At 41.7% G+C, this 17426-nt stretch overlaps 1 protein-coding gene across 1 annotated transcript; it reads left to right on the top strand.

The window, feature by feature from the left end:
• The first annotated feature begins 6786 nt into the window (after nt 1-6786).
• On the top strand, nt 6787-14885 carry LOC141004481 (calreticulin-like). Its single transcript, XM_073475991.1, has 9 exons — nt 6787-6989; nt 8262-8363; nt 8671-8874; nt 10661-10755; nt 10861-11070; nt 11651-11764; nt 11915-12058; nt 12217-12309; nt 14050-14885. Exons 1-9 carry the CDS (start codon nt 6896-6898, stop codon nt 14257-14259), a joined length of 1266 nt encoding a protein of 421 aa, XP_073332092.1. The 5' UTR covers nt 6787-6895; the 3' UTR covers nt 14260-14885.
• The last annotated feature ends 2541 nt before the right edge of the window (nt 14886-17426 follow it).

Here is a 17426-nt window from a genome sequence, read left to right on the forward strand (position 1 = left end):
TTAGTCTCTTCCTGTCCCTGTCTGTGCTGCTACCTTCCCAGCAGACCAAGAGTGCACAATTGGGCTGAAGGCCAGGTGGATGTGGCCTGACACTGTGTTTTTGACGTTCCTGAAACGCCAGTGCTGACGCTGTGGACAATCACATGTTTACGTTGTTTTATTTGATTTAACAATACCTCAAGTTCACTGCTGCTGACATTCTTCTTCTTCTTACTACCCTTATTTGGTGGCATCTCTCCAATCGCTGTGCCAGTGTAGGCTATTTGCACACGGCACAACACCTGCCCTTATATGGCGTTTAGTGGGCATTACCTGTGCTAATTACAAACAACCGGCCACGACCCCTCATGATCAAGTGGGATTCATCATTCAGCATTCATCATTCAGCACACCTGTGTTAGAGCACATCTGGATGATAAGAACGTTTGTTGTATATGGAGTTGACAAAAACATAATAGAAAATATAAGAGAAATTTAAGAGAATGTTGCTGCATGAGGCCCAATGTGTTGTGTGATAAAACTGCACATTTGAGAGTGGCCTTTTATTGTGCCCAGGCCAACACACAGCTGTGCACTAATCATGCTGTTATCTTGACATGCCATACCTGTCAGGTAGATGGATTATCTTAGCAACAGAGAAGTGTTCACTAACACAGATTTCAACACATTTCTGCCCAAAATCTGACAGAAATAATTATTTTGTGAGCACATAAAAATCTGAGATCTTTTATTTCAAGTTGTGTACAGTGGGAACAAAACTAAAGTGATGTGTTTATATTTTTGTGGTAGCTACATACCACTTATGTATTAGTGATCTCAGCAATCTTTACTGTTAACCTGTCATATTTTGTCATTGTCTTCATTCTGGATTTGCACCTCAGTGTGTAAGTACCTGTTTGTATTTATAATTATATGAATGTATTACATGTCTGGGACTGTGTACATTTATTTTTACACCTTAGGCTACTCGAAAATTGTTTCAACTGTACTCGTACATTTCATTTTTATATATTTTGTGTGCAAAAATCTTAATCTTACAAAAAATGTGTAAAGTAACTATTCACTAAAGCTGTCAGGGTAGTGGATTGGAGTTAAAACTAGGTCTAAGATATTTCCCTCTGAAATGTAGTGAAGTAGAAATATAAAGTGGCATGAAAGGAAAAACCTCATATTTGTACATCAGTAGGCCCACAGTACTTACTTCTTGTCATGTACTGTATACCACTACTGTATTTGTATTATAGTTTTATACAGTGGTTGAATGTAACTGAGTACATTTACTCACTTACTTTACTTAAGTACAATTTTGAGGTACTTGAGTATTTCCATTTTCTGGTACTTCCACTCCACTACAGTTTGGAGGCAAATATTGTACTTTTTGCTCTACTACATTTATAAGATAACTTGAGTTCTTCTGATGTAGATTACATGCTGCATCAGAGTGGTAGCAGCACATTCTTAAACTAAATTTCTTAAGGAAAACATTTCTAAAGAAAAAACTTTTTTTTTTTTAACTTTATTTTTTTCCAAGTTTTGGAGTGAACATGAACAAGCACAGACATACATTAGGTCTAAGGGATTCAGTTCAACATCACATATACAATGGTTGTGAGATTGTGAGGCTCAGTTATTTTCCGGGGGGGAGAAAAAATAAAATAAAAAAAAATAAAAAAAAGAGAGGAGGGGGGGAGACAGTTTACATAGCCAGCAAGTACCAAGTTATAACTTTCCACAGTGTATCTCCAACCTGTTCAGCAGTGATGATATAAATGAGTCAACATATCCTATACATGAAAATAAGCAATTACAAACGTATGTACAGGGTCCAAAATCACACAACACAAAGTTTGTGTCAATTCCCTGCTGTATTAAAATATAATAACCATTTCTTCCAATAATTGTTACATTTATCTAAACAAAGATTCAGGGAGAAGGTCAACCTCTCCATGCCATATATTTTGTTTACTATCCCGATCCACTCTGATTTTCTTGGGGGTTCTTTAATCAGCCATTTTCTGGTAATGGCATCAATCATGAAGTCATGATTGATTTCTAAGCCAAATATTGATTTTTATCACTGCTACTATTCCCAGCCAGCAAGGCCGAATTACAGCACAATTCCAAAATATGTGGAAGTGATCAGCCAAGCTGTTCCTGCACCTACTGGACCTCAGCTCTCTCTACTGGTAAGGGGGAGCGGTGAAGCAGGGGATTCATCTTATAGTGCACAAGTAATGCAACTAGTAGGCTAAAGTCAATCACATCACAAATTGCTTCCAAATAAAATCTCTATAATCATAGATAGATAGATAGATATACATATATACATATATACATATATATACATATTGTAAATACTATGTATATACGAGTTAATTCTATTTCTTATCTCTATTATATTGTTTATTTTTTACTTTTTATTATTGTTTAAGTGTGATACTGTCCTTTGGCTGCTGTGACTAAGGAATTTCCCCATTTGCGGGACAAATAAAGGATTTCTGATTCTGATTCTGATAGATAGATAGATAGATAGATAGATAGATAGATAGGGCATCATGCAAGCTAGGACAGCCACTGGGTATTCGGACCCCTAAGTACTTAATTTTGTTATTTTCCCACTTGAAATTACATATTTTCCGTACAGTTGCCTGTGGAGAATAATTGTACACAATGGTTTGTGTTTTATGGAGGTTTAACTTGTACCCTGAATAATTACCAAATTGTCTAAGACGAGACATTAATTTAGGTAGGCTTGAGTCTTGGCTGGTAAGGGCTAACAGGATATCGTCAGCATACAAACATATTTTGTATTCAGTTTCTCCAACCAGGATCCCTGTAATTTCTCTGTCTTCTCTAATTGCTTGTGCGAACGGGTCAATGAACAGCGCAAAGAGGGCAGGGCTTAAGGGGCAGCCCTGGCGGCAACCCCTTTCAAGCAGAATTGACCTGGAAAGACTGCCATTCATTTTGACCCTGGCGGAGGGAGAATGATATAAACTTTTCAAACATCCAATTACTATATTGTTAAATCCAAAATGTTGCAGTACTAAGTACAAGTATTCCCATCTCACAGAGTCCAATGCCTTTTTGGCATCAAGGCTAAGAATAATAGACTTTGCGTGATCCTTACTCATACGCTCCTCCAGGTGTAAAGCACGTCTCACATTGTCATGTGTCTGTCTATTTTTAACTAATCCTGTTTGGTCAGTATCAATTAGGTCTGGAATTAAGTCCTCTAATCTTTTAGCAATTATTGAAGCATATAGTCTATAGTCTATGTTAAGAATTGATATTGGTCTATATGAGCTGCATTCAGTCTTATTCTTGCCTATCTTAGGGATTACAGATAGTATTGCTTGCTTCCATGAGGTGGACGTTTCTCTCCCTTTAAGAGTAAAGTTGAAACATTTCAGAAGTAATGGTGTTACTAAATTTCTATATGTTTTGTACCATTCCGTTGGGTACCCGTCCATTCCTGGTACTTTATTTGTCTTAAGTCTTGAGATGGCACTGTCTATCTCCTCTTTCGTTATCTTTTGTGTCATTATTTTATTTTGTTTGATTCCAATTGAGGGCAGGTCTAATGTTTCTAAAAAGCTAGTTATGTCTAAAGGTTCAGCACCCCTGGGCTGTGTGTATAAATCCTTATAGTATTTTTCAAGAGAATGTTGTATTTCCTCTAATCTATGACATATCCTGCTGGTATGGGGATCTTTAATTTTGTGAATGGACCTTTCGGCTTATTGCTTACTTATTCTCCATGCCAGCAACTTTTTGGCTTTCGATCCATTCTTATAATACCTTTGTTTTATGAATTTTGCCTTCATCTCCATTTGGCTGTCATACATTGTATTTACTACTAGTTTTATTGTGTTTATTTGATTTAACAAGTGGGGGTTGTTGCATTCCATATGTTTTATTTCTAAATATTTTAATTTGTCCAGTAAATCCCTTAACTGTTTCTGTTTTTCCCTTTTCCTACCACATTTTAAGCTTCCCCCTAATTACAGCCTTGGCAGCATCCCATAAAGTACTAGGAGATATTTCCTCATTGTCATTATACTCCAAGTGGTCTTTAAATTCCTGTTTGATATATTTCTTACACTGAGGGTCATTTAGAAGGCTGGTATTAAGTCTCCATGCAGTGTCTTTAGTTTTGTTATCTAAATGAAGTGACAAATATAGATACAGATATATCTTTGGCCCCTATGTCACAATTTATTATTCTGTGTCTCTCTCTGTGTTAAACATGAAAAAATAATCAATCCTGGAATGGACACTATGAAAGTGTGAGAAGAAAGTGAACTGTTTTTGTGCTGGGTGAAGTTCTCACCATATGTCTCAAACCGACCTCATTCAGTAATTTTTTAACTGTTTATGTCTCAGAATTTATTCTTTTCGTTAAATTGGTAGAGTCAACATCAGGTTGTAAATGGACATTCAAGTCCCCGCCACAAATCAGGACACGGAGGATTCTGCAGCTATTATATTGAATATTTTTTAAATAAACATTTTATCATTACCTGGTGATCTGTAAACATTAATCAATGTTACTTGTTTATGATCAAGGAATCCTTTAACCAGGATGTAATGCCCCTCCGTATCAACGATCTGCGCAGAGAGCTGGAATGTCACTTTATTTGAAATCAATATTGCGACCCCTCTTGCATGCCCATTTCTATAAGAAGAATAAAATGTGTTTTTAAATCCTAAATTTTGTAATTTCTTGTGTTCTTTATCAGAGAGGTGGGTCTCCTGCCAGAAAATCATATGTTGTTTTTCCCTCTTCATTTTAGCTATTAGTTTATTTCTCTTAATTGGATTATGCAACCCATTAACGTTTAGAGTGACTACTCTATATTCCTGATGTGACATATGTTTTTGGTGGCCTTTTGTGTATCCACTTCATGCTCCCTTATCGACCTTAACCTATGAATTTCTGTCTGTGCAACAAAACATAACCTTAGAACTCTGAACACATATAAAAAGACTTCCATTTTTGAAGTTTCGAATTAACTTCTAAATAGGGAGCGGAAACCTGCACTTACTGGAGGGCCCCACCATGTGTGAACAAATATCATCCTCTTGTGAATATTTCCAGTACACACAGTTAGTGGGGGTTTTTTTCTCCCCCTATTTAACTCCCAGACTTGAAGTTTCTTAGGACTATAATTTCTCATTTATAGACCCATTAGCAGCTGAACCATTTAAACAGATTCATTTATAAGAGCAATAACAATACACAAACCCTGAACACCTTCATAGTAATTTGTGAATGATCTGTAACAGGAAAGTAATTCAATTTGGAATGTTAATTGCTGTTAACAGTTTTTATGTCCATCAGAAATAGGCCAGCAGTGCAGGTTGACAGTTCCGAGTAAATTGACTAATCAGGTCGAGCTTACTGGGGATTATTATTGTCACATAGTCACCCTTTTACTCATGAGGAGCTCAATTGTCGTTTGAGGTGTCCGCTGGGGCTCGGCTGAATCTCCGGAGCTTATCCTGAGCACGTTCACGGTGGATACTTCAGTTTCAATGTCCCGCAGCTTGTCTCCCAAGAGGATTTCCTTAGCCTCTCAATAGGTGTGGGTCCGGTGTGGCCAGCACTCTTGTTGGTGTTTGCGAGTAACCCTTTTTTTCACCAGGTCGTCCATTGCCTCTCCTGTATTATTATGATTATTATTATAAGTGATGAGGCTGTCGTCAAAGAAAACCCGGAGCTTTGCAGGCGGGGGTGTCTGGAACCGGAGCCCCCTTTCTTTTAGCATTTTTCTGATGGGGGTATATTCCTTTCTGTTCTTTAGGATTTCTGCAGGATAGTCTTGATCAAAGAAGACTCTTTTCCCGTTGAAGTGGGTCTCTCTTTTTTTCCAAGCTGAGCGCAGTATCAGTTCTTTGGTTCTGTACTCGAGAAAGTATACTCAAGATCTTGGAGAGACAACTCTGTTTTAATAAATTTCTCGAGGAACTCATGCAAGTTTTCTCCCTCGGCTCCCTCGGGGATCCCTTGTTTGCGTATATTATTTCTCCTTGAACGAGCTTCTAAATCGGTCAGTTTGGCCTGCATATCATCTTGAATTTGTACAGTTTGGAGAAGCACCTCCTTTGCTTCGGTGCTCCATTCCTCAATGTCATTCACACGCTGTTCAACCTCCTCCACTCGGCCCGCTGTGTTTTCAGCTCCAATTTCACTTAGGTTCTTATTAACTTCTTCCTTGAAATTCCCCAGCTCTTCCTTCATCTCTCTTTTAAACGTATCACCGAAGTTATATTATGGAGCGGTGTGAGTACCAGGGAGCCCCAAGAGTGATTTTTTTTTGTGTGTGAAATATTTTTTAAATCAACATCTGATTCATCAATGTGAACATTTATTGTGCACACTGCAACAACTTTGAAAACCTCAATAACAAAAGAGAACACAACAGAACATATAAAATATGAACAAAATTGAAACAGAAATATCCAGGCTTTGAATATGTGATGTATGTGTGTGTGTTTGAGATAAACAGATACATGGATTTGAGATGGATTGAGAGATTGAGAGATGTGTGTGTGTATGTGTGTGTGTGTGTGTGTGTGTGTGTGTGTGTGTGTGTGTGTGTGTGTCTGTGTCTGTGTGTGTGTGTGTGTACACTGAACACAGTAACACAGGACAGCAGTGCCGTTTGTCGTCTCCGCCCCTCTCCGATGTTCGTCCGATGCTACCCGAGCGTTTCCGAAAATTAACTCGTGGTCTCATCCCATTGGCGGGCCGCTGGTCCAATGAGCCTTGGCCATCTGTGCAGGGCTCGTTGCTGTTGAAATTGTCAGGTTCCACTTGCTGTGGCTTTATTAGCTGGTTTCCTCACACTTGTCCTCCTGACCTGTTCTGCTCCGGACACAAGCTGCCGACATGAAGCTTCCGGCGGCGCTTCTGCTGGTTTTAGCATCGACAGCTGTCACTGTTCATGCTACCGTCTACTTCCAGGAACAGTTTATGGATGGAGGTACAGTTCAGCTAATTCCGTCTCCTCTCGACCTTTGTATGAATGATTGGCACTCATCTGTACCATGTGCTTGTTTCTCTGTAATATGTGGTAATTAAAGAAATGTTGGTTTTAAAATAACTTCACTGCATTCATTGAACGGCTCAGACTAGGCCACCTCATGTCTATTAGTCAAGTGAGAGCTATTAGCTAAGAAAGAGTGGCTGAAGTAACGTTAGAGTTCATGGAGCAGTGAAGTCAATGATCTGATGTGATTCTGATAAATGGATGTTGTCTGGAGCAATGTGAACACAAACACTGAGTTGACATCTGGCTGTGTGAGTCCAACTCTTCTTTCACTTTTGATATTGAGCTGAGCTGCAGTGAGTCCAGATCAGCTGCAGTCACGTCTGTCTGTCTGTCCTCTATAAGCACAGAGAGGGACATGTCACACATATCCATATAACATGGTGATAGATGTTTATATCATTATATGGTGAAATGAAATAAATGTTTTAATTTTCTGAACTCACCAGACTGTTCAACTTGTTCTAATACTTGCCTTTACACATGACTACTGATCAAACTAGGGGTCTACAAACAGATGTGGCTTTTTCAGGGCTGTTACCAATTATTAGAAATCAAGAAGACTGAAAACCGATTTTTGGCACTGACATTCATTTGCAGTAAAAATAAAAATCTTTGTGTCAAAATTTCTAACAACCAGTGATGAAATAAAGTACAATTTATTCAAGTACTGTTCTTAACCACAATTTTGAGGCACTTTCTTATATTTTCTCAAAAAGCTGCCTTTATCATGAAGGCCTCTTATTGCTGTGTCATGCTGCAAATGTGGTACAGAAATGTTAAGTATGCAAGTATAGTATCTAGGAAACAATGCAATTAACACATTAAGTAGTTTGGTAATATATCTAGGGATCGGCCACTATGTTTCTTTTGTTGATACCAATCATGAGTCATCAAGGAGACCAATATTTGGAACCAATATACATTTGCAGGAAAATTAAAAGCTTATTGTCAAAATTTTGAAAAAAAAAAACAGTGATGAAAGTACAATTTACATATACCGTACTTAAGTATTATTTTGAGGACAGAAGGATACTGCATCGGAGCTAAAGTAGCACATGTTCAAATGAATTCATTTGGCAACTAGACAAAAAACCAAAGCACTGATACAAAAACTGCTGAATATGTGCCCTGATAATGGGTCCTTCCCTCACTGTATCAGAGGGAAGTGTCAGTAACCAGTTGAGATGGTTCGCTGTGTTGCAGATGGATGGATGAGCCGATGGGTCGAGTCAAAGCACAAGTCAGACTACGGTCAGTGGAAACTGAGCGCTGGAAAGTTCTACGGGGACGCTGAGGCTGATAAAGGTATTTTTTATTCTGTCACTGAGACGGCTGATAGAACTGGATTTTCTGAAATGGCTGAATTTGCATATCTCCAATACTTGCAGATGGTGTCTTATCACTGCAAATGTAGGTAAAACAGGTTTGTGTATATGAGCTGCTCTCAGTCGACCCACTACAAACACAAGGAACTGTCCTGTACAGTATGTGATCAGATTATATCCAGGACTCCCTAAACCCAGCTTTACTCTGTGGTAATTTGACTGAACATAAATTAATGTATAAATAAATAAATAACAACAGGACACAATCTCATCTGCACTATTACCAGGTATCCAGACCAGCCAGGACGCACGCTTTTACGCCATCTCGGCCCGCTTCGAGCCCTTTAGCAACGAGGGAAAGCCCCTGGTCGTCCAGTTCACCGTCAAGCATGAACAGAAGATTGACTGCGGAGGTGGCTATGTCAAGATCTTCCCCTCTGACCTCGACCAGAACAACATGCATGGAGACTCCCAGTATTACATCATGTTTGGTGAGTCATGCTTGTCTGAGGCACTAAAGGATGTTCGATCTATTTTCCTGACCTGTCATTTTTACATTCATCTATTTCAGATGCCGTCAATACTGTGAGTCCTCTGTAATGTTAGATAATACAGTGTTATGCAAAAGTTTGGGCACCCCTTAGGAAATTCACTGCATCAGTTTGTCACTTGCTGAGCTTTTGAAGCAGCAACTTCATTGTAACATATGTCAACAATGGAAACAGAAACATCTCAGTAGTGAAATCATTTTTATTGGTCCAACAGAAACATTTTTATGTGCATTTAAACAAAAATAGGCATGTGCATAAATTTGGGCACCTTTTTAATCGCATTAATTTCAAGACCTGTAGGGATTTATAGCTGACAGGTTGCAGCACAAAATTGCTTTGATTGGCTTGTGAGACCTTCAATTACAAAGACAGGTGGAACCACTCATGAAAAAGGCTGTTTAACATAGGTAATTGCTGGCTGTGCTTGTCCTTGGTTCTTTCTGAGAGTGTGGCAACATGGGGGCCTCTAAACAACTCTTCACTGACCTAAAAACTAAGATAATTCATTATGATGAATTAGGAGAAGGGCACAAGAAATTATCTGGAAGGTTTGGATTGTCTGTCTCCACAGTCAGAAATGTAGTGCAGAAATGGAAGGCCACAAGAACAGTCCTTGTGAAGGAAAGATGTGGTAGGCCAAAAAAAATACAGGAAAGGCACAGGCGAAGGATGGTTAGAATGGTCACAGACAAGCCACAGACCACCTCCAGAGAACTACAAGAACATCTGGCTGCTGATGGTGTAGTTGTTCATCGTTCCACAATCCAGCGTACTTTGCACCAGGAAAAGCTCATTGGAAGGGTGATACGCAAAAAGCCTTTCCTGAGTGTTCGTCACAAGAAGAGCCACATGAGGAATGCAAAAGTAACATCTGGACAAGCCAGAAGCATTTTGGAAAAAAATACTGTGGTCAGATGAGACTAAGATAGAGTTATTTGGTCAGAATAAGAGGAGGTATGCATGGCAAAAAAAACACACTGCATTCCATGAGAAGAACTTATTGCCTACTGTGAAATTTGGTGAAGGGGCCATCATGTTATGGGGCTGCGTGGCTAGCACAAGTACTGGAAACCTTGTTAGAGTTGAGGGCCACATAAATTCCTCTCAGTATCAGCAGATTCTTGACAAGAATGTTCAAGAGTCGGTCACAAAGTTGAAGCTACGCCGGGGATGGATTTTTCAGCAGGACAATGATCCTAAGCACTGTTCAAAATCCACCAAGGAATTCATGCAGAAGCACAAGTACAATGTTCTGGAATGGCCATTCCAGTCCCCAGACCTTAACATCATTGAAAATGTATGGATTGATTTGAAGCAGGCTGTCTATGCACGGAAGCCAAGAAACCTGACTGAACTGGAGGCGTTTTGTATGGAGGAATGGGCCAAAATACCACCTGCCAGACTTCAGGGACTTGTCTGTAGCTATAGGAGGTGTCTACAGGCTGTTATTGCAGCAAAAGGAGGCTCTACTAAATATTAATGGAATTATTTCTTTGGGGTGCCCAAATTCATGCACATGCCTATTTTTGTTTAAATGCACATAAAAATGTTTCTGTTGGACCAATAAAAATGATTTCACTACTGAGATGTTTTTGTTTCCATAAGGTATGACATATGTTAAAATGAAGTTGCTGCTTCAAAAGCTCAGCAAGTGACAAACTGATGCAGTGATTTTCCTAAGGGGTGCCCAAACTTTTGCATACCACTGTATGACCTTTGTCTCCAGGGCCTGACATCTGTGGATACAGCACAAAGAAGGCTCATGTGATCTTCAACTACAACGGCCAGAACCACCTAATCAAGAAAGACATCAAATGCAAGGTAGCTACTGTGTAAACCTGTTGAATAATGTGGACTTCTGACTTGTGTGAAGATGAATTTAAATATTCTGTCTCACTCTAAATTGCTTGTATCCCCTCTGTGCAGGATGATGAGCTGACCAACATGTACACACTCATTCTGAATGCAGACCAGACATACGAGGTAAGGATCAACAATGAGAAGGTGGAGTCCGGCTCCCTGGAGGATGACTGGGACTTGCTGCCCCAGAAGAAGATCAAGGACCCAGAGGCTAAGAAACCCAGTGACTGGGACGACAGAGCCAAGATCGACGATCCCAGCGACACCAAGCCTGAGGTACGACATCACTTTAACTTCACGTGTCATGGTTAACGAGAGAGACCCACGACTCTCTCTCTCATTAAATGTCCCTTCAATTTCCTGTCATCTCCCTTCTCTCTGTGGTGGATGGCTACAGTAGTGTGGAGAAATGTAAACTTTTATTTACGACCAGGTAAAGCAGCGGACTAAGAAACCAAACTAACTTACATGGTCTGTTTGTCTATCAGTTGATCTCCTGTGCTCAGTGTCAGTGCTATGGACAGTACACACACACGCGCACACACACACACACACACACACACACACACACACACACACACACACACACACACACACATTTCACAGCACAAACATAATCCTATTGCAGACACCATGAAGCATTAAACCACATGCCAGCACAGCTCACCTGACAGCATTTCTACATGTAAGTTTTAAACCTGTTTTGAAGGACTGAAATATCCAGGCTTGTGTCAAATAATTGGCAATCAAATCCAGCTCATGAATTTATCCATGTACCCTGTTAAGGTCACATTGCTGTTTAATGATGTGCATCATATCCTAACTTTAGTGGTAACTCCAGTGCTGTTCTCTGCAGGACTGGGACAAGCCAGAGACCATCCCTGACCCTGATTCCAAGAAGCCTGACGACTGGGATGAGGACATGGACGGAGAGTGGGAACCTCCCATGATCACCAACTCAGAGTATAAGGTGAGGACATTTCTACGTAAAATGACTGATCAGTGGTGTTTGTGAGAAGGAATGTTTGGATTGAATTGAATTGCTTGGTTAATATTGTGAAGGCCATCCTTCTATCATATCCAATCACTAGTCCTCAGCCCTCTCATTGTGTCTCTGCAGGGTGAGTGGAAACCCAAACACATTGACAACCCTGACTACAAGGGAGCCTGGGTTCACCCCGAGATTGACAACGCAGAGTACACTCATGACGCCACCATGTACAAGTTTGATAACATTGGAGTGCTGGGCCTGGATCTGTGGCAGGTAACCACGACTACTCGCTGAGCGCCTTCATATACATACAGACTACTTTCATGTGTGGTAAAAATTCAGGATACAGCTGAGCTGAAACAAGATGAGAATAGTCATTTATTTGGAATCCCTGAATAAACACTGTTCCTGTGTTTGGTGTCTTTGTTCAGGTCAAATCTGGCACCATCTTTGATAACTTCCTGATCACTGATGATGTCAAAGAAGCAGAGGAGTTTGGGATGCAAACCTGGGGAGCAACTAAAGTAGGCTTGTACTGTCTGTAGAGCATACCATGTACTGCACTGTGATTTGTATATGAGACGAAAAAAAACAAACAATATTTTCACCACCAATTCATCTATTGATTTTGTTTTAATTCATGAGCTTATTTGTTTAGTTTTTTAAATATCAGAACTAATGAGACTCATCAGAAGTACCCAGAGCAGAGCGACCACTGCATCGCATCAGACACACTCTATCCACACTGAACCCATTAAACATGTCGGCACACAAACCACACATGGCCAGCTGTTTGTGGAGATCAGAATGATGTCATCACTCAAGTCAAAGATGGCTGACGTTGCTTTCTTCTTCTGTTTGTATTCAAACATAGACAGAAAACACAGTGTAGCCAACAGAGAGGGTAGAGAAGGTGTGTTCAGTTCCAGCCAGCTGCCACCATATTCCTGTTTCTGTAAAAAGAGACGGTATATTCTAGATAACTCCTCATTTGACTTCATGAATCCACCAATCCGGAACTCATCAGTGCTGCAGTTGGATGAGCTGCCTTAATCTGCTGCCATATCCCAGCATGCCTTGTGCTGCAAATCAGCTGCTTCCCGTGGACAAGGAATGAGTGTGATATGTCCCCAGTCAGGTAGCTTGCAGTGTGTCTGCACCATAGAAATGGTTTCCTTCCACTCTGTTGTGCGTGGCATGGCAACCGAATGTCGCCCTTCTCTTCTGGTGGACCACTATGAGACATGATTTCAGAAAAACGTGTATGGTTGGAAATGGCTGGATAAAGAAGAATTTTTTGACCCCTTTTGAATTGTGCCATGAATAACAGGTATGATGTTTTGTCAAGTCAAAAGATACTTTTCAGCTTGCGAAAGGTCCAGTTTGTGTTAAAACTAATCAAGTTTGAGACTGTGAAAGTACCTAATTAGGAAGACTGCCAACAGTCATGTAACTGATCTGTCTTGTTGAACGCTTACTGAAACCCTGAACTGAATCCTTTTAGAGCTGGTCCTGTATATAAGCTAGCTCACAGAACTGATTAAGGCTGCATTCAGACAGAGTCCAGCGTTGCAGCGTTTAGCTGCAGGGTTGTGCAGCGGTGTGGGAGTGTCATTCCATGGTCCGTTTGTGTGATGTCATGTTGTGAACTTTAACCCAGATTGGTTTGCTGAAAGTAGAAGCTGCTGTGTTGCTCTGCTACTAGCATGCTGGTCCTACTAGTGATCATTTGTCCACATCAACAGAAATAATAGTCAACAACCAGGATATGATGCGTATCATTACCGTCTGTTTTAAACTGGACCACAGACCAAACTGAGTGATTAAAAGTGAAACATAACGCTACACGTTGTGTTCCCTCTGGTAGTACTTTGTCATGCTTCTAGCGCTCCTGTCACTGTTACCGTACTCAGCCTCTGATCACTATAGTGGGTTTAATATGCTGGTCCTTCTCTGATCATCCACATCCACAGATGAACAGCGGTTTAAACGGGCGCTCAAGGCTAAATTGAGAGTATATGTTCTCGGACATTGATGCTGCTGGTCTGATTGGATAGATTATGTTGTACATGAAGCAAATCATTTTTGAATCCAAGTTAGAAATCAGAATTGTCAACTGCACTGTGTCTACAGTGTGACGTCAATCAAATGAGTCATGACATTACATTTTGAGAACACCCATCCAATAATATTAAGTAGTAGTCAACTTAACCACGATACGCCAGTTGAACACATTGAAACAGCATGTATTGTTTGTGCTTCAGGGACCAGAGAAGAAGATGAAGGAAGAGCAGGAGGACATGGAGAGGAAACTGAGGGAGGAGGAGGAGAAGAGCAAGAGGGACACTGAAGGAGATGAGGACGAGGAAGATGAGGAGGAGGTGGCAGAGGAAGAGGGCGAGCATGACGAGGAGATGGACGAGGACGCTGGGACAGAAGGGGACGGCGAGGTCAAACAGAAGGATGAGTTGTAGAGGAAAGGACCCTCTGCGTGCTCCCCTCTACAGCTTCAAATGAGCAACTGGACTCTGGCCTTTCTTACAGCAGCCTTTTATTCAGGTGTAGGGGTGGGGGAGGGTGGAAGGTGGGGTCAGGTCCCATTTCTTTTTTTATTGATTCCCTTGCTTTTTTAAGCCTTTAAATTTGAGATGGAAGAAGAAAAAATGTAGAAGGTTTACATGTTTCTGTGTGTGTGTCTGCTTCAGTTGAGACTTTTTCTAATTTAATGTGATTCAGCGAATGAGGTGTGTCCCACGGTGTTACACAGAGACGTCTGTGGTGGGATGTCCAGTGAACTCTGTGATGTGTGGTTCATGCACTTTGATTTCACCTGTGTGATGTCATACTGTTTGTGATTTTAATGAACCCCTTCATAATTTATTCAGTCATTACATTAATCCCCTGAAGACAACATGTCAGCTCCCAAAGCTCTGATTTTGGTGTGTGTGTGTGTGTGTGTGTGTGTGTGTGTGTGTGTGTGTGTGTGTGTGTGTGTGTGATTTGTACAATCCTTATTTTCTCATTGTTTTAATGAGTGTCTGTCCCATGGGTGCACACTGTTTTTGAGTTTCAGTGATTAAATTGAAGCTTCTCTCAACAAGCTGACACCTGTTTTCATTCAAGTTGTGGATGTTTGAATGTTGTCTATCTTATTTCAGTGGGGTGGGAAGGAGATATGTATTGGCTGATAGACTGGTGGTTAAACTAAACATACGCTTTCCACTGTTATTTTTAATGGGGTAACCTTAACCCTACTCTAACCATGCAATTTTCAGTATCTACCCATGTGACACCTGAGTTTGGATACAGATAACTAAATGATGCTTATTTTGGGGAACTAGTGCAGTGCATGTTGGGATCAGATGGTGTGGTAATGTGAGGGGTGTCACAGATCCAGTCTGAAGCCTCTTGAACTGCTCACTCACTCATCAAAGTGTTTAACATTTATCATTTAAAATCTGGATGATTACAAAAGTACTTTCCCAGCCGGACCACAACAACTGATGAAAGAGGAATCTGATGGTGAATGTGTTGCCCAGCAACAGTAAACATTGTAGCCCTTGAGGCTAACGTTAGCTAGCATGCTACTGTTGACAGAAACTTAAAATCTCACCGCCAGTTCTCTCTGAAGAAATGAAAACCTGTGTTGACCACTCATCCAGACTCATTTAACCTTATGCTAAGCTAACACTTTAAACAGCTACAGTGAAGGGGCGGCTGTAGCTCAGTGGGTAGAGCAGGTGACCAGCAACCAGAAGGTTGCTGGCTCAAACCCTGGCTCCCCTGGGCGGAACCGAGCCACATGCCGAAGCATCCTTGAGCAAGATACTAAACCCCGAAATTGCTCCTGACGCGCAGCTGGCACCTTGTGTGGCAGCCTCTGCCGTCAGAAAGGGCCCTGCGACGAGCCGGCGACTCATCCAGGGATATACCCTGGCCTCCGCCCATATGAAAACTGGGATTGGCTCCAGTAGCTCCCGCAACCCCCCGAAAGGGGGATAACACAGCAACATCCCCGCAACCCTCACAGACAAAGCAGCTAAGAAAATGAGATGAGATGAGCTACAGTGAAGATTTCATCTTAAACATTTTGTAAATCCCCTGACTTTTCCATTTGAAAAAGTTTTAATGTATAAGGAAGTTGACATCAAATGTTTTGGCAGAAAGAATTTAGGTTTGTGGCACAAGATAATGTAATGCATCTAATCCGAGGAGTGTGAGCTGGCCATGTTTTGTCAAGTCAAAAGATACTTTTCAGCTTGAGAAAGGTCCAGTTTGTGTTAACATTAGAGCAGACACACTGGATGTTAACATTAGAGCATCACTGAGAGCAGGAGCGCAGGCTGAGACGGTCACGCGGTTCTCAGACGCATCTACTGCTACGTCCTGCAATCCATCTGGGTCAACAACTCAACTCAACTCCACCACTCAAACAAGAAGTTTGTGCATCCTTGAGGAGAACTGGTTCACATGAGCATTTTGCAAACTGCTGTGCTGCACTGAAGAGCCTGTGAGATTCAACCAACTAGCTTACCGGACACCCTACCACCTCACCGGGCCCAGTATTTGGGCCCGTGCCGGTAAGTCTCGCCTCCTCTCACCATCTAAACAGTCTGCTATATGTGCCTCTTCAACGCCGTGGACTCCATCTGGAGTCCTCGTAAGTAAGTCTTCACTGTTAACGTCACACTAGCGATCCAGCTAGCTGCTAGGCAAACAAGCATAGGCTACTCCAAACACCATTGCTGCCGGAGCTTTTTTCTCTCTTTTCACAGCCACCATCTGCTCCACCCAAGAATGTCCCCACTCACCCTGGAGGATCATGAGCTGTCCTGCTTGAGGTCAGAGCTACGCTCCATTGCGACCCTCCTGGACGATGTCCTCCAGCGCCAATCCTCGCTCCTCGGCCAACGCTGTCCACTGCACATCGGATGCTCCCTCTTCCTCCTGGGCGACCGTTGTTAGGAAGGGGAGACCGGTCTCTCTCCCCTTGTTTTCCCCTGACATGGAAGAATGTGACGACGATCCCATCCCGTTGTCCAACTTCTTCACGCCACTGGAGCAGTTAACTGAGCTACCGGCTACAAGCTCACACACTGCTCCGGAGCAATCAGCCCTGCCAAACTCCCAACACAGAAAGCGTCGCATCCCTCCAACTAGCCCACTGATGTCCCAGGGTAAACGTCCAAGGTGTTCATCCCCTTCATCGGTATCCTTCTCAGAAATCTGGCCTCCTCTCCCTGCCCCGCAGCCATCGTTTCCACGGCCTAACGTGGGTCCGATCCCCTCGATCCCCTCGACGCTCAATGATGACGTCATCTGCGCAGGTGACTCTAATCCCTCTTCTACTGTTCCGGATTCCCCTGGCATCTCCCATCTGTCTCTGTCCTCTAAATTGTCGTTCTATGACAATGGCTGCAAGAATCAACCTCCTGAAATCCTCATAATTGGTGATTCTATCATCAGAAATGTGCATCTCCCAGGCTCCATCACTTACTGTCTCTCCGGCGGGATTACTACTGACTTCATAGAACTGATACCTGTCCTCATTGATCTCCATCTGTCTGTTCACACTGTTCTGTTGCACACCGGCACAAATGACGTCATGTCCAGACGCTCCTGCAAACTTTACCATGATCTT

The sequence above is a fragment of the Pagrus major genome, chromosome 11 (genome assembly GCF_040436345.1).
Source record: "Pagrus major chromosome 11, Pma_NU_1.0".
NCBI classification, from domain to species: Eukaryota; Metazoa; Chordata; class Actinopteri; order Spariformes; family Sparidae; genus Pagrus; species Pagrus major.